Raw genomic sequence first — 18,634 nt, 5'->3', positions numbered from 1 at the left:
GGACAGTTAGTAGGAATTTGCAACACTGCAGGCAGGGGTGAGTCTGGGCCAGTTTTGTGGCACTGGAATTCGTCAATATGTTATGAGTGAGGGGGCATGGAGGTAGCTGGTTGCATATGGGGGATGCCAGGGGTTATTGGGAGCTTAAGGCATGAGGTAATGAGGGTGCAAGGGGCACTGGGAAGGGATGAGCTGCAATTGGGATCTTTGAAACACTGGATGTCCCTGAGCAATAGAAGGTACTGGCAAGCACTAGTACTAGATAATACTTTGAATGGATTGACCTCCCATGGTGTACTGGAGTGAACTAAGAGATGCCCAAAAACTTTGTGAAGTACTGGAACTAATAGCTTATTTTTATATAGTAGCACTTCATGCTACATTTCTGTCCTGAAGCGCTCTAAGTAGCATGTATTGACACTATCTAGTGTAATGGTACTCAACATATCAATCTAAGAGAGCAAAATCAGCATTTCTAAGATTCAAAGTCATGATTTCCAGCTCACTAGATATCAGCCACGTGAGCTTAACTTGCTGGGCCTTCTTGCTGGCTGGTGGCACTGATATCCAGTGGGTACCGGGAGGCACTAGCATTAAGACGCAGTAGCGTGCCATCAGGCACTAGGAGTTGCTGGCATGCACTGGGAACTACAGGTACTGAAGGAATTGGGAAATGCTGCCCTCTTATGGTTTAATTTTGGCACAGTTGACAAAATGGGGTATGCCACCTATTCTGGAAGGGAGTGGATTGTCATTGGGCACTTGGAGCACCCTGGTGCCATTTTTCCATAGGTTACTAGAAAGCACTTGGGACTCTTAAAAGTAAGTGTATGCCATTATCTGATCTAAAGACTGACCTACAATGGGGCATTGTGGAGCAGGGTGCAGATTTCAAGAAGGTAAAGCCAGACTGCGGTACAAGGGAGGAAATTGCATTGCGATGTTGAAGGCCAATCATTCTCTGTAATTGTTGACTTAAACTACTTTCTCCTTTGACTGCTTTTCAGATTCCCTTACGTATGTGTTCCATCCTTTGTCTTAATACATTTGCTATCTTCAGTGTATCAAGAGCTCTCATCTTCTCTTAATTTCTCACTGTATTTAACACATTGGTTTTCCTAGTAAATTTCATTTCTGTTCCTTCACAGTGGAAACTCTGCTTGTAGCATGTGTGGTTGTAGATTAACATGCTTTGCACACTCCTGCCATCTAGTTTTGGAAGTGGATGTTGCAAGCTGTTGTTCTTTGAAGTATAAGTTTTGAGGTCACTCATGATCCCCCATTTTCTTTCCTTAAGTTTTGCCATGGGATGTGTCCAGAAGGGGTCAATGACGCAGTGCTTCTGCAACCCTGGCTATGCGGGTGCCCAGTGTGAACGGTAATCTCAAACAGTTCTGTTCTTCGCTTTATCTTCTCTTTACGTTCTCTTTCTCTGGCTTTTGATTTTGGTGAAATAATCAATTGTTACTATTCTCAAAGGTGTGCACCAGGTTACTATGGCAACCCGATGGTGATTGGAAGCACCTGCCAGCCTTGCAACTGCAGTGGGAACACAGACGGCAACGCGTTGTTCAATGATTGCGATTCCCGGACGGGGGTGTGCGTTGGATGCATGTTTAACACAGCGGGACCACGTTGTGAGCTCTGTGCTCCTGGATACTATGGCGACGCAGTCGTGGCCAAAAACTGCACCAGTAAGTGTTGCTCCACATGCAGGGGTATTTTGCTCTGCACTTGTGCTCTGAGAGTTCACATCTTTCTACATTCAGAAGTTGAAATGTTTGAGCACCCTGTACTTCGAGTGATATATCAAACCAGTACATTTTGGTAGTCAATGGAAGAGTGCATCTTAGCATGCTTGAACGAGGGAGCAGCTACATACTCGCCAGAATCCTGAGTTGTCCCTGAGTATCTTTTCTGCTTGTAGAGGCTGATTCTGTATATGGTTATGTTTACACACACCATATACTTTTCTGGGATTGAAGTATTATTTCAGAGTCCAGTAAAGTCCAGTTTGTAATGGATAGCCGTTTGCTCTTTTTTCCAAACAAATCAAAACCACAATGAGGAGTGTTTGTGGTAGTATTGAAATTTACATCACACAACATTGAACAACTTCTTCAGATGCTTTTGTTATGGCTGGCATTAATTCTGAACTTTTGATTGCAATACAATTTTATATATTTACTTGCCTATAAGGACATTCAAGCAGCCCTCTTCATCCATTGGTCTGTTGTAGTGTCATTCGCCTTTTTCTTCAGTCCACTACACAATGGGGCAATGGATCAGCCCACTTCAGTCATTGGTTATTATTAAGTAAGTGATGGCATTCTGCCAAAGGACAATGTCATTTCCCACACAAAAATGTGTACGGCATAGTGCTAGGGACTTGGACCCAATATGTTCATGGTTAAAAATAAAAGTGGTTTTATTTTTTACGCTTTGCACTGGTCTTGTCACCACTTGCATCTTTCTGCAGCCCACGGGGACACCTGCATGCGGTGCCCATCTTTGAATGTGCTTTAAAATGATTGAAAGATGGCCACCCTGGAGTGAGCATGGGGGCTCATGCATGTGTCGTTTCGGCTGCATGTGTATTTTTGGCCATCTTTGAATGAACTTGAAAAACATTCAAAGATGGCCGCCTATGCATGCGCATGAATTCAATCTTGGGGATGGACGTTTGCGTGGTTGGTGTAAAAACATTTTACAAACATATTTCAAAACTAAACAAACACTAGTAAAACCTGAAGGCCTGTCGGCAGCGCATGGCCTATAGCCTTGCTAGTGCTTGTTCATTGTAATTGTCTTCAATCTCCTTTCTTTAAAAAATAAGTGATTGATCATATATTTTTTTTTTTTTTAAATATTCGAAGATGATCTGAGCTGTTCTATGTATAATGAGAAGATAGACCTAGCTGATCAGAGTAAGCGCCATCGTTCCTTGTTTCCCTTTTCTTCGAAAAGGTGAAATATGTCACCTAGTAAGAGGCACATTCATTCCTGTTGACCTGATAGTAGAAATCCTCTCTTCCGTACCTGATCTCGACACGCTCTATCCTCCTGTGACATTATTTCTACATCCCCTTATTGCTGTGAACAGTGGCCTGCACTGTTGCTTGACAGTTAAGTTAGGTTGTAAAAGTTCAAATAAAAACAGACTGGAGGAACAGAGCTTGTGCTATATCAGTACTAGGACACCTTCCACATTTCTCCCAAAAAAACTGCGTGGATCCGCTGCTTGTTTGTATCTTCCTATTTGTGCCCTGATACCTTGCTCCAAACACCGTGAACAGCTGTAACTAATCTTGCTTAGGGAAAGTTCCCACTATTAATGGTGACAACTTCCAATTTTTAACCTGAAAAAAAATCTGATCCTGTATACATATTTTGGTCCATGCAGTGGGATGGCCTTTCAACATTCTATTAGTATCCCACAAAAAATTAACCCTCAAAAAGTTGTGAGTCTAAAGTATTCTGTTACAAGCATATCTGTTATTATTGTAAAGTCTTTAGAAGATGGACATTCAGGAGATATAGTGATCATCAGTAAAGGTGCCATTGAGAACTTATTTTCATTTTTTCCAGAATGTGACTGTTCTCCTTGTGGTACAAGCTTGTGCGACCCCAGGAGCGGGCGTTGCTTGTGCAAGGCAGGAGTGAGTGGGATTCGCTGTGACCAGTGCCAGGTACAGTATGCATGCTGAGCTGTTTTGTGTGTTGATCTTGCTGTGTTGATGCAGTTGGAATGAGGCACTGATATTTGTGTGTATATAATGGCTGATGCAGTGATCCTATTTGTTTGTTTACCAGTTGTGGCATGGACACACCTGGGGTGTATCCTTTCAACTCTGCTATTGTGTACAGCTCCTGCAGCTGTGTCACATTGAATCTAAACCTCCTTGGTCCTCCATACATGTGTATCTGATATACAATGCAGTAAATTCTCACCTAGTTACTGATACAAGGGCAGCAGTAAGTCTAGGATGCAGAATTAGAGGACTAATGAAAGAAGGACCATGAGAAGTTGGGAGTAGGTGGAGACATCAGTGTTCCAGCGCTGAATTCCATGGATTATTTGGAAAGATTTCCCTTCTAGTGATTTCAGCTTCTTTTTTGCATCGGAAATGGGATAAGAGCAAATGGGGAGGAAGGTGTTTATATATCACTTGTAATTCTGATGCACTGTGTAACCCTTGTTACAGACCCCATCAGGTTTTTGTACAGTTCATGACTGGTGGCTTAGAGTAAGCTATGAACAGAGTCACTTGGTCCCTTATGTAGAGTTTGGCACATGGGATGCTCACTCACTAATGCGGTGGTTGTCCCGTCTTCCGTATTACAAGGTCTTTATAGCCTATGACACTTTGTATACGGCTAACAGGATGCCCGCCATCGGTTGACAGAGTTTCCCATCTACCAAACTTTCGATAAAACCATTAGTTATGCAGTTGAGGTGCACCTATTTATATTGGCCCCGGGACACCAGTAAACGGCAGACCCCCTCCTAGGATATTGCCTAGAAACTACTGACTGCACCAGGGCTTAAAGAGCAGATTTCACAGATTCAATAAAGCAACAAGGATTGGCAAAGCTAGTAGGCCTCGCCCATGACATCTCTGGACTTTGTCAGTGCTTGTTTTCCCCCCACCGATGGCTGGCACACGCAGGGTATGACAGCTGTCCTGGGGTGACTGTTCCTAATTCCAAGATAGCTGCTACATCATTAGAAGTGTGGAATCCATCGTTGCATGTTTTTTCTTAAAACAATAAAATTCGTTTCAAGACAGCTACGGTGTTCACTCTTGTGTAGTGGCCATCAATTAATGGTGTTTCTCAATACAAGAAAAAATCATTTTAAGCAGCCACCGTGCTCATGCATGTTGATATTTTGGACTAATTTTATATATGCTTTATAATTAATTTAATTTACTGCTTGAGTGGCCATAAGAGAATAGTAAATTAAAAATAATAGTATACACTGAATACCACGCAAATGGGAGAAGCAAGAGCCCCGGTAGCAGAGTACACCTGCCAAGCATTAAAAAAAATGAAATGTTGTTTAAAAGAAGAATGTGGGAGGGCCTTAATGGAGACTTCAGTTAAAAGCGCAGAAACAAATTGGCAAAAGCAAGTGGCTCATTAGCAGTATGTAGCTGCCAGACCCTTGCAAAAAGCGAGGGGGGCAGGAAAGGGAGCAGCTAAGAATGTTTTGCACTCCCCTGGGCTACTAAAATAAAAATAAGGTATGTCCCCACACATCAGTGGAAGGATGCAATTCGTCCAGTTAACCTCTTGGGTGCTCATGACGAGGTCAGCTCGTCATGAGCCACAGCGCTCCGCTGCTCATGACGAGCTGAGCTCGTCATGACCGCGCCCGTTAGATGGAACGCTCGCATGCTGGGCTAATTCCCCTACTGTGCTGAGCATTCCATTGGAACGGGCGTGGTCATGACAAGCTCAGCTCGTCATGAGCACCGGAGCGCCGTCCGCGCCCCCCCCGCCTGACCCCCGAGCACCGCGGGGGGGTGGGGGGGACAGCCCCGTACGGAAGGGGTTAAACTGATAAGAGCTGTTTCAAGATTAAAAGGAACACAAAATAGGGAGGAAAGCCATTGTGTAGAATCCAAGCGAGAAAAGATAGCTATTCAGTCATAAGCAAGGGGCTGATTCAAACTCCAATCAATGTTTTTTATTGTAGACAATATATCTTCAACAGCAGCTGTCTGCTGCAGACAAAACTAAGAAATGGTACTCATGTTATAGGCATATGGGGTACTCCTGATACAAACATCTATGAACAAGAGTGTTCCAATTAAGATCAGAAAGGTATGACTTCTCTATGAGTCTGCTTTACCACTAAACTGTGCAACGAAGAACGTTTCATCGCCTTCTGCTCATTCGACTGCTTCTCCCTTTGCTGTGGAATTGCCACCTAATATCCCTCTTTCTTATTTGCATCATCTACTGCAACTTTATCTGTTTAGGGCATCCCACCTAAACACGCTAGCTCAGCACACAACTTGCTTGTTACATTTCTTCAGCTTGAGAAAACGTTATAACCGTCAGTACTGAAGTTGCTTCACTGATTGCTTGTTAACCCGAGACTCCATTTCAAAACTCTGCTTTGTCCTTAATGCCCGGCCCACAATCACTCCTCAGTACCTTTCCAAATTGGTACGCCCTTTCCCAACAGCCAACCCTCTATGGGCAGTATTCCAATGGCCGTTCTCGGTGTTCCGAGCTCAGCAAGGAAAGTCCTTTACCACTCAAGGGCGAACACCTTTTCGATCTCCCTGCTATTGTCTCTTCATCCAGGGGCGGCTCTAGGCTCATGGCGGCCCTGGACAGGGAGCGTAGGTAGGGGGCCCCGGAAGAGGGGGTCTGTGCAGGGCGGAGCCCCCCGGAGCGCAGGAAGGTGTTTTAATAAAACGTCCAGAAAAGGCGTTAGATGACCAGTACCTGCGGCTGCTCCTACCCTTCCGAATTCATCTCAGAACAATAACATTTAGGAGGAGGAGGGTATATTGTGACACACGACGTAAGGTACATGACATGGGCCCCGGACCCACAGCCCCCCCACAGAGAAAGAATCGGTAGCCTCTTTGCCTGGAAACAGCCCTGCCAGGGGCCGCCACGAGTATCATTCTGCTCATGGATATCATCATTTTCTTGTTCTTGTTTATGGTCGTCCACACCTGTTTTACCTAGTGCATCAGCAGTACTCTGGCCGGAGGATTCTCCATCTTTAGGTTTCCCTTGGGTGATAAAGTTCAGGATTGCTCCTTCCTGTGACGATACGAAAGCCTGCTGAGCCACCTTTCTCCTTCGTTTCGAATAACCAGATTCGTGTTCTCTAATTCTCTTCATTTTGCTTGCAATGTTATATACGCCTGTACCAGCAGGCCAGCAGTGGGTAGGGGAAAAAAAGAAGCCAATCAGGAACCAGGAGGAACACGGGCGCGGAGGCCAGTGAAGACGGGGGGGGGTTCAGGGTGTTTGGAAGTGGAACAGAGCCAGAGGCCTCCAAATCCCTGCCAGGGGCCGCCACGCAAATATGTATCCATCCTCAGAGGATTATTATATTAAAGATACATATTGGCGTGGCGGCCCCTGGGGTTTGGCGGCCATGTGCAGGTGCACAGCTTGCACATGCCTAAGGCCGCCCCTGCTTCATCTCGTGAGACTGCAGACAACGGGACAAACTCCTCAAAACCCACTAATTTCATTAAACATATGAACTTGTGCCACCCAGTATAAGCCCTCCTGTTTGTGCCCATTCATTCCTTCCGGCACACCGTGTCTTGCCAGTTCTCCAAAGATGTGTCTTGTTGCACCTGTACTATACAAAAATAAATTCAATTAATTAAACTTAACTTGCTATTATTTGCCCCTAGGATGGATACTTCGGCTTTGATGGGTGCACCGGCTGCCAGAAGTGTGACTGTGATGTGGCATCAATGGGCCCAACCTGCAACTCTCTGACAGGCCAGTGCAGCTGCAAGCCGGGTGTAGGAGGCCCCCGCTGCCAGCAGTGTGCCCCTGGGTACTGGGGTTTTGATGCTAGTGGCTGCACAAGTGAGTAACATAGATGCCGTGGACATAACATTTGCAAAAATTTGAAACTATATCACTTAAAGAGAAGTCATGTGATCTTGAGGCGTATCACAGTAAATGCTAGAGGTATTCAACAACACCCTTATACTCTTAGTCTTTCAGGCCTCTTCCATTATTTGAGTGGTGAGAAGCAACCAAATAACCCCAAGTTGTTTATTTGTTTAGATTTGAATCCTTGCCTCAGCAGACATTCTGATTACACTTTAGCCCCATCACTTGTCCCTCCCCTGTCCTGAAATACTTCCCCTTGCGTGGCATCTGAGTGTTTCTCTGGCATTTGATTTTAATCCCTTCAGACATAACATTGATTATAGAGGACAGGCTCCTTGGAGATGACTTGTCTCTCTGGCTAGGGCAGCCCACCCCCTCATACGTACAGTTAGAGGTGGGCTCACAAGAGCATCAGAGCTACACATATGTCATGTAGTAAGTCTCCATATGGGACTGGTATAAACCTTAATTTCTGTGTCAATGAATTTGAAGCCCCCCTAGTTCCAGTTGGTCATTTATTTTGGGTTCCTAAAAGGATATGATGCTCAGTATGGTTTTTAGATACTATGCTCCCTGCCTGCATGATTGAAGGGAAACTGCTCCTCTCTGCTATCTAAGCAACAGCAACAAACAGAGGACTACTGGCTCTATTACACCTATTTGGCGGCCATGTTAGATTAGACTAATCTCTCTCAGGGCGGCCATCCTGGACTAGTCATTTTCATCATTACCTGATCACACACTAAGAACTTATCATCTTTGACTAAGCTCAACTACCGAGTACTGTGCTCAGTTATGTATCTAGACCTTCTTGTGAAAGAATGTTGGCCTATTATCGCAGTATTATATTTCTACCTAAATTTTGAACATTTGCAATGCACAGATTGCTACCTCATATATGAAAGAATGTCTGCTTATTAGTGCAGTATTATGTTTATACCTGTATTTTGAACTTTTGTACCTATACCTATTATTGCAGTATTATTCTGCTACCTGTATTTTTGACTGATATTAGCAGTAATTTGTTTGCACATATATTGGATTCATTAATTCATTAGTAGTTTAGCCCTATTTTTATACTGTATATGTGGTAAGCTGCACCTATCTCACCTCCATCACTATCACTCACTGTTCGCTACCTCATTTATTTGGTTCTTCGATGTAAGGTACTTCACGTTGTTGCACTGATCATTACTACCTCATTCACTTCGTTTAGTCATGTAAGCTGCACCCTGCCACTTTCTACACCTAGACTACACCGCTGCTACCTCTTACACTCTGATGTGTAAATTTGATTCCACCTAACCGGTTCTACCTCTCATATTTTGTACATGGTGTAAGCTGACTGCTACCTCGCACATAGGATACATTACGTAAGCTGCACCTACGCACTGTTTGTTCCTGGATTGCACTGACTTCTACCTCTTATTCTTTTGGTCACTCACTAGTGTCACCCCTTTGCCCTGTAACCAACGGCTGACAGTTTTTATTGTCGTCCTATCTCCTACACCCAACATCACAGCCTTTCTAAAATGGAGCTCAACGGCAAGCACACTTTTAGAATCAACTACCCTTCCACCCTCACCAAAAAAGCCACTAAACGTTTTAAACATAACTTCTTGAGGTCGCACCCTGAAACACCCTTTGCCGACACCTACTTCTCACCGGGAAATGGAGCCCTGCATACTGATATCATCTTCCACACCTCACGCAGAGCCCAATGGAGAAAAGCGTTCCTAACCCTACTCACCGTCTCCACCACCAGGAAAACAACTCATGGCCTAACTCTCTCTATCACACCTTCCCACCGCCTCCCTGGCAGGGCTACCATTACTATCTACAATAATGGGATTGTCCTAATTCAATCCACGGACAAGAACCTGGAACTACTAGACAACCTGTTCCCCAAGTTCAAAGAGCACCTTGCCAAGCTGCGGACCCCCACCCAGAACTCCACCAGCACTATCACCCCTGACGTCGCCGCCCCCGCCTATAACACCTCTACCCCCAGCACCCCAGTAAATGGCCCACCTGCTGTTAACGCCCCACACTCCCCAAGCACAGTCACAAATCTCTCAACCTCATATACTAGCCGCCCCTCTAACATGACCCCTTTTACCCCCACTCATACCCCCCATCTCTCTCCCCCCTGACATAACAACCCCACCCACAACACGCCACCATCTGAACACACCACCGCTCGGAGTTTATCCACCCCCCCTCCCATCCCCCCCACGGCAGACCCCTCTCCCTCCCCAGCTCCCTCCCCACTCTCACCCACGACACTCTCACACCTGACACAACATCTCTCACCCACAACACGCCACCATCTGTACACACCACCATTCGGAGTTTATTCACCCCCCCTCCCAGCCCCCCCACGGCGGACACCTCTCCCTCCCCAGCTCCCTCCCCACTCCCACCCACGACACTCTCACCCTCCCAACAAAACATACAGAACATACCGCCTCCCCTACCTTAGCATCCCCCTCTCTCCCACCTCCTATTCTCAGCCCTCACTACCCTCCTGTCTCCCCCACTGTATTCAGCCTTCACTCTCTCTTCTAGTCTCCGGCACCGTCTCCCACTGACGGCACTACCTATGCCTCCCACCCACCGCCCTCACCTACTTCACCCACACCCCTCGCCCACAAACACGCCCACACTTTGGATGCCATCCCACTTATTAGCACCACAGAACCTTCCAACAACGCTAGTATATCCCCCCCCCTCGATACCCTGCCCGCTTTCCAGCTCACTACTCAACCATTCACCAATGGCTCTCACCACCAACCCCATCTCCAATCCACCTCCTGACCTGACTTTATCCACCCTCCAACAAGTCAAAGAGGATATTCTACAAATCAAAAAATATGTCCACGCAATCAAAGACCTTCTCTCCTCACAGCCCAGTCTACCTCCCACCATCCCTCTACCCTACAAACGACGCACCCTCCCTACATACCCTCGCCTCCAACGACACCCGCGCTGGCCGACTATCCCCGTTCGCAATAACTCCCACCGCCCCCGTCGTGTCCTCAACCCACTGTCGGACCGCGACCTATGCTCTCTCCTACGCTCTTATGGCCCAGGTCCGGTAAAACACATATCCAACACACACATCCCCATACCCACAATTCTTACAAACCCTCTGAGGCTCCCAACACTCAACAACAGAGGTTCCGTCCCTAACAACCTCAGAAAAATTCCCCTCACACTAGAAAGCTCGACCACCCTTCTCTCTCCCAAACTCAAATGCATCCTACTCAATTGCAGATCGGCCCAGAGACACTCCTCCGACATCGCTGATCTCGTCTCAGCTATGGATCTAGACCTAGCCATTCTAACGGAAACGTGGCTTACTGAAGCCTCTACCCCGATTATGGACATACTAGTCCCCCCCAATTATCACATCATCAGGCTGGACAGATCTCCTGGCAAGACGGGCGGGGGAATTGCATGCATTTTTAGGAGCAACCTCTCCGTTACGAAAGTCAACTCCCCCTCCCTTTCCTCCTGTGAACTCCTCTGCCTCGACATCACCAGCGAGGGCAAACAAGTTTGTGCTTTACATCTCATCTATCACCCCCCTGGTGACAATCTCATATTCACCCAACAACTCATGGACATGATCACTTCCAATGCCGGTCGGCAGACCACCCAAGTCTACCTGGGTGACTTCAATCTCCACTGGAGCGATCAGAAAGACACAGTGGTGAATAGTCTCAAAACTTTCCTTAATGCGCTTGACCTCACCCAAATATGCGATAGACCAACACACGACAAAGGCTCGATACTCGATCTCATCATTGCCAAAGAGAACGCTACACAACTGGAGGCGATACAACGCTGCGACTGGTCAGATCACCACATTATCACCTTCTTTATCAATGAAAAAGTTAAACCTAACCCGGCTCAACCAATCAAATCCAAAACATGGAAAAGGGACATGAAGAATCTTAACCCCTCTACCCTGCCACCCCACATCGGCAATCGCCTCCTTCCCCCTTCAGGAACGTCGGATGTTCACTCACTGATAGACCACTACCTTGACTCTATGAATACAATAGTCAATGAAGTCGCCCCACTGCAACTGAAGAGAGTCTCCACCAAAATTTCTAACCCCTGGTATGATGATAGACTCAATGACGACAGGCGTACTATGCGAATGGCAGAGCGCACATGGAGATCGGACCCTTCAGCACTGCACCGCAAAAGGCTTAAGAACAAGAGAAATGCCTACTTCAGGAAAATAAAGCGCACAAAGTCGGACTTCTTCAGCCGCCAGTTGGACCAAGCAAAAAACAGGCCAAGAAAGCTGTTCGAACTAATCAAGTCCCAAACAAAGACACAACCCTTACAATCAAACAGCACAACAAGCGACACCCCACACTGTGAAGCCTTCTCTGCTTTCTTTAAGCTAAAGACTGACAACATAAGAAATGACCTCATCATGGATGTAAGCCGATTCCCCAACCACATCAGAATGTCTAACACTCAACCTAAAAACAAGGCATCCTGGCTGTACTTCGATACCTACTAGGAAGAAGCAATACACAAACTGCTCTGCACCTTGAAGCCCTCTAATCACCTCACAGACCCTCTACCTGCTAATGCTGTAAAAGACTTCATCCCCTTGCTCCTCCCTCTCTGGACCAAAATCATCAACAGCTCCCTACAACAAGGCCTCATTCCAGACTCCATCAAGGTGGGGCAAGTCACGCCTATACTCAAGAAACCTACAGCTGATCCGTCTGACCTAAACAATTACCGGCCCATCACTAATATCCCCACCCTGGCCAAACTGCTGGAGAAATGTGTCCAACTCCAACTAACAAAACACATTGATCAATTTGACCTCCTCAACCCTCATCAATCAGGCTTCCGAGCGAAACATAGCACAGAAACAGCTATGACACACATAATTGATGACGCCCTCCAAATTCTTGATCGCAATGAGTCCTGCCTCCTCATCCTTCTTGACCTCTCTTCAGCATTTGACACGGTCAAACATGAGAACTTGCTGGAGCTGCTAAGCACTAGAATGGGTCTATCGGGAACTGTTCTCAAATGGTTTTCGTCCTTCCTTCACAACCGGTCTCAGAAGTTCAAGATCAACAATGTGCTATCTACACCCGTGCCTGCAGATCTAGGTGTTCCACAAGGATCCTCCCTCTCCCCCACACTGTTCAACCTCGTCATGGAACCGCTCGCCACCCTGCTCCAAGCCTCCAATGTCCAATTCCATATGTACGCTGACGACACACAACTTTACCTAAAGCTACAATCCCCGGAAGATATCAAACATCTGAATTCCACGCTTATCAACACTCAATCTTGGCTGGCCGATAATCACCTCAAACTAAATGCTCTGAAAACTGAGTTCCTACTCATCTCACCCCCGGCTAAAATTTCCACCACCCAAACCTGGCTCAATAACCTAACCGCACTCAATGTCCATCCTACCATTGTGGACTCTGCGAAATCCCTAGGCATCACACTCGACGCCAAGCTCAACATGCAGCAGCACGTTAGCAAAGCCACAAAAGGAGCTAATTTCCAACTCAACACACTGAGGAAAATTAAACCCTTCCTCCCTGCCGAAGACTTCCGAACTGCTGTACAAGCTTTAGTCATCCCTCGAATAGACTACGGAATTGTGGCCCTCAGCGGACTCCCGCTATCCACAACAGCACCCTTAAGAGCCTCCCTGAACGCTGCCGTGAGACTCATTACTGGCTCAAGAAAACATTCGCATATATCCCCAGACTTAAAGTCTCTAAAATGGCTGCCTTTTGAAGCCAGAATACAGCTAAAAATTGCAGTTATGACACACGCGGCCGTGCACCACAATGCACCCAACTACCTCGCTCAAAAGTTGTCTATATCAGGAGGTTCGAGATCCAATAGAAGTGCAAAAAATCTACTCCTGAAACCTCGTAGATTCCGGAAAGAGAAAACATACAAGCGCTCCTTCTCAGGAATGGCACCTAGGATCTGGAATGCGCTCCCTCCTGAAACCAGGCTTATCTCCTCCACTGCACTCTTCAAGAAAGAGGTGAAAACCATCCTTCTGGCCAAGATCTCCTGAACCTTATAGGGGCTGGATCAGAGACTCTGCATTGCTTTGTATCACTGCTCACCTTGTCCTTTGGCACTATACTTCTACTTGGTGGGGACACTACTACGTTACTCTCTTACTACCGACCAATATATGATACACTTTGGTTTACTGATTCACTCTCCCGATGCCCCCACTCAGTGTTCTCTATATACTAGGACTTTGGTATAAGCCACCCACACACCCAAGGTGTACCTGAACACCTCTGTAGTGGGATCAATGACTTGTGCCGTCTTATATAACTTTTTTACCTGATTGTATATTGAGATGTTTTATGTATGTTATTATTATCCTACCATGTTAGTGACTATTATACTGCTCCCACTATCTCTGTTCATTCCTACTGCCCCTGCCCTGTCTTTGTGAAGCGCTCTGATATCTGTAAGGATCTTGTTCGCGCTATATAAAACTTTGAATAAATAAATAAATAAATAAATACTGGGTGGTCTTTGGAGGCCCTGACATAAAGAAATAGTAGGATTAACAGACAGCATTATCTGGGGAAGACCACTGGGTCCATTTTTCTCTGGTTTTAACTTTACCTGTTGTAGCTCAGTGCATCCCCTTAGCCTCAGTTATTATCCTGGCTGTCCCCAAACTTTGACAGTGATTAATGATTTGTGGGATTTTAAAAATGCTTTCTCTTTGCTATCTCCACCTTTACATATTTCACAGCTTCACCCTTACCACTTCCATTTTGATTTGTTCTCATTGACAAAGAATGGGCCATTCTGAACAGTTTGTGTTCCATGTTCCATTCACATATGTCCCAAAGCATGGACAAACCCCTATTAAGCAAGTATAAAATGATTCTGGATAGAGGAACCCTCACAATTGCACTTGGAAGTTAAACGGGATCTCTGGCAGATACACTAAACAGATATAGGGGTGAAAGAACAATGTGAATAAACCATTACCCCCAGTGGCAACTTTGTGATGCTATTACCTTCCTTTGATAAACATATTTTGCTTTTTGTCTTCTCACAGAGTGTGTGTGTAAGGGTGGCTCCTGTGACCCTCGCACTGGAGAATGCAAGTGCACAGAAGGGCTGACTGGGAAGCAGTGCGACACATGCCTTCAACAGCACGCTATCCCTGTTTCCCAAGGGCCTGATCTCGTCAAGTGTGAACGTAAGTAATTCGGTGTCCTGGCCTTCTGCTCACGGATTGGTTGGGGGGAGGGGGATTCGAACGGGGCTAGCCTGCCTCATGGTCAGAATGAGGGACCCAGGGTTTATTTAGAGCTACTCTGATTAATTTCAAGACAACATACCACTGTAGATAGTCAAATGCTAACAACAAAACCAAGAGATAAAAAAATAAGAATGCTGAATGTTGCATTCCAGGTAAAAAACTGTGTTGTATTCATAGCCATAGAGTTTGTGACATTAGAGTCATTGTCTGCAATGATCCTTTCTTTCTGAATATCTGTCACTGGCATTGGAATCTGCTAGCCACCTTTGCTGCATATTTAATGTAGGAAGCTGGCTTTTTACATAGTATACCAAAAAGAGGTATACTGTGCAAGAGTCTAGGTATCCATTTCAAGTGGACACTCCCAAGGTGCTCTTCTAGGGGGATTGAGCAGCCCTAAGTTTATCAGAGAGGATTCTGCAAATACACACAATAGTCAATAAATTATGTATACGACACAAATGTATACAAATAGCACTTATCTTTATATAATATTTGGCGACAAGATCATGAAAATCAGTAAAGTGAGTTTCGAGATAGAAATGTTTATAGTTTTCAAAAAGCTGCAAACAGGTACTTCACAGCGACTTATGGGACCTGACATCCCAAGAGCATAGGCTGTCACCCCTGGGGGTCCAAACCCGGTCTGGTGGCATGCTGATCTACACCGGTCAGCCACCACTCTAGTACTTAGTAGGTTGTCAGGGGGCACCTCTAAGATGCCCGCTGGGTGCATGCATTAATAAATCCATCAGTGTGGGTTTATTAATACAAGATGTCCAACACCAAACATCTTTATTTTCAGTGAAGCCCTCGTGTAGCTGTAAAACTCGTTTTTGACCGGTACCCAGCCCATATACTTAAAATGGCTTCTCTGGTCACTTATACTGACAATAATTGGACTGGCCAGCAGAGGGCCAGATCTGCTCATCCAGTTATGTCCACAGATGTAGCATAATGCACCCTGCCTTAGGGCTGTAAGGCCTGCTGTAGAGGTGACTTACCTGTCCTGCAAGCAGTGTCTGTAGGCATGGCACACAGGGCTGTGTGCCATTTTGTGCTTTCACTTTCGTCTACACCAAGAGAAGCAGCCTGCAGTGGCATGAGTTTGGTGAGGGGTTCCTTAGGGTGGCACAATATATGCTGCAGCCCTTGGGGCCCTCTTTAGGCTCCTTGCCATAGGTACCAGGAGTACCATTTACTATGGACTAGCAGGGAGTGCTAAAGGTGTTGCAAATTGGGGCAAACAATTGTACAGTTTAGGGAACAGATCTGGCACTGGGGACCTGGTTAGCAGGAACCCAGTGCTCTTCTGCAAACATTGCATCAAATACCAGACAAAACGTGGGGTTGACCATGTCAAAAAGGGGCACTTTCCTACATTAAGTAAATAAAATAGTAGCATAATTGTACTCCAGTGTGATGTAATGACCTAAGGGTAGGTCTTTATACAAAGTATGCATTTTTTTTACTTGTCTTTCAGGTAGATTCATCATCGGCATGTTTTGCGAGTCTGTAATAGCGATTAATAAGGAATCGCTATTACAGACTCGCAAAACGGGATTCATGTAAAAATCGCAATATTTATTGCGATTCCTACAGCTTCCTTATTTGCGATTAGCTAATTGCTAATCGCAAATAAGGAATAACTCCCCATTCATTCCTATGGGCCTAAAGGCCCATAGGAATGAATGGGAAGAGATATCAATGTGCGAATCGCTATTAGCGATTCGCATATTGAGTTTGCGATGTCAAGGGTGCAGGGGTGTCCAAAGGACACCCTGTTGCACCCCTGAAATGATATTGGATGCTGGTGTTACACACACACATGTCCCAAGGACATGTGTGTGTGTAACATACAACTTAGAAAAAGGCACTTAAGTGCATTTTTCTAAGTTTCCGCTATTTACCACGAGGTTTGACTTCGCAGTAAATAGCGGCCCAAAAATGCGAATTCGCAATTTGTACAAGGTTCATAAATAGCATTTAAGGAATCTCTAATTGAGATTCCTTAAATGCGATCGCAATTTGAGAAATCGCAATTATTTGCGATTTTTCAAATTGCGAGTTCATGAACCATTGATGAATTCCAAATGCCATTTTTGCGGGCGCAAACGGCCGAATTTTGCGATTCGCACCGTTTGCGCTCACAAAAATGCTTGATGAATCTACCTGTTTGTCTCTTGCCTGTGTATGTCTGTCTATTCTCCTCTCTCAAGTTTTTTTAACTAGAAAGTGACGTGATCAGTTTTAAGTGGGTGGTGTGGCATTTAGCGTGACCATGCCTGGGTGGAGTAGGTGTTGTGTAGTAGAGGTAAACATGATTCACCAGCAATCACAGCACATTCTTTGCTTGGGGCTTCAGGGTTAGTGATTGTTGTTCCTGCCAGAGTAGACATTTCTTGCTGGAGAGAGGAGTGGTGATTGTCGGGCACCTGGAAATCCTGGACGTTGATGCATAAATAAGTAATGGCTGTGTGGGAACAATGACTGTTCTACACACTCCTTTGAGTGGCTGTAGTGTCCTCGGAAGAGAGCTTGGATTTCCCTTGTAACATGTAGCCCTTCTGAGTTTGGAGTTTCTTTTATTGTATGCTGTTGTTCCCCAGATGCTAAATACGTGATTTCTCTTCCCCTTTACAGCTTGTGACAGCTGTGTTCTGGTTCTGCTGCAAGACCTGCACAGAATGGAGGACATGTACCCTCTGATCCGGGACCAACTTGGCAACTTAAGTGCTAGCTCCATCGCTTGGAACCGACTGGGCGGCTTGAACAGCTCCATTGAGAATGCCACAGTACGTGCTGGGTGAAGGGAGCTTCCAGTGCTTGTCTTTTTGCAATTATAAACACACTCCTCCTCCTTGTATCCTTCTTACTACTTTGATGTTTTTTTCAGAACCTTTTCTTTCAGTACCAGTACCTAATCAACACCGCCAGAGAAGAGGCAGACAGGCTCAAGAATCAAACTGGGATCCTTGCTCTGGACATCAGTGCTCTGGATGAGAGGGTGAGATGCTATTGTTAATGCTGCTGTAATGTTGTTCGTGTGTCAAGGCTCTCGGACTAGCTTTTTGGGCCATTTCCACATTGTATCTGCAGTAGGCTGCATTGGGGTTGGGTTATAAAAACACAGTGTTTTTTTAAATCATCATCGTCTGCCTGAAAGAAAAATGTATATCTGGTATGTACTCGAACAGGTAATCCTTTTGAGGATGTTCCACTCTCCAGAAATGCCTTCAACCGATCAAGGAATCTGGAATCCCAAGACACATTTTCGATGACTCGCTCTGACTTGTCAGTCAGATTAACGCTATATAATAAACACCTAAAATAATTGGCACCGGACGAAAATGAAAACATTAATGTTATCCCTTCAAAGTGCAAGTTGTCGAACAAAGCTGGAATTTTTCGACAAAAAGAGGTGGCAAAACTGCCTACAAAGCACATCAACTGGAAGAGGAAGACCCCAGACATCGAGTGAAACACTCAAAACACTGGAAAAGTGCCAAAAATTGAAGTAATACCCAAAAAGGTAGAGCTCAATGCTCCAGGGTCCTGCTAGCAGGAGCCGGAAAAAAGAACTGAAAGTAAAAGGCCTTTGGCTGTGCATCCTGGGATACCGGGGGTCTCTGGAAAGTTCCTTAAAGGCACTGTATCCCTTTTCCAGACACATAATGACAGCCTATGGGCCTTGTCTGTCCAACCCATCCT

General features: G+C 45.6%; 1 protein-coding gene across 2 annotated transcripts in view; it reads left to right on the top strand.

Annotated features, from left to right (window-relative positions):
• LAMA5 (laminin subunit alpha 5) overlaps positions 1-18,634 on the top strand; it is a 346,280-nt gene that overhangs the window by 249,406 nt on the left and 78,240 nt on the right. For both annotated transcript variants that reach the window (XM_078651602.1, XM_078651601.1), the window contains exons 44-50: positions 1,298-1,378; positions 1,480-1,694; positions 3,589-3,689; positions 7,398-7,578; positions 14,717-14,860; positions 17,567-17,718; positions 17,820-17,930. In XM_078651602.1, the coding sequence (XP_078507728.1) occupies positions 1,298-1,378; positions 1,480-1,694; positions 3,589-3,689; positions 7,398-7,578; positions 14,717-14,860; positions 17,567-17,718; positions 17,820-17,930 (985 nt within the window). The remainder of the gene's footprint in view (positions 1-1,297; positions 1,379-1,479; positions 1,695-3,588; positions 3,690-7,397; positions 7,579-14,716; positions 14,861-17,566; positions 17,719-17,819; positions 17,931-18,634) is intronic.

The sequence above is a fragment of the Lissotriton helveticus genome, chromosome 7 (assembly GCF_964261635.1).
Source record: "Lissotriton helveticus chromosome 7, aLisHel1.1, whole genome shotgun sequence".
NCBI lineage: Eukaryota > Metazoa > Chordata > Amphibia > Caudata > Salamandridae > Lissotriton > Lissotriton helveticus.
The sequence above is the reverse complement of the archived record's forward strand: the minus strand, read 5'-3'. Positions and strand labels throughout refer to the sequence as shown.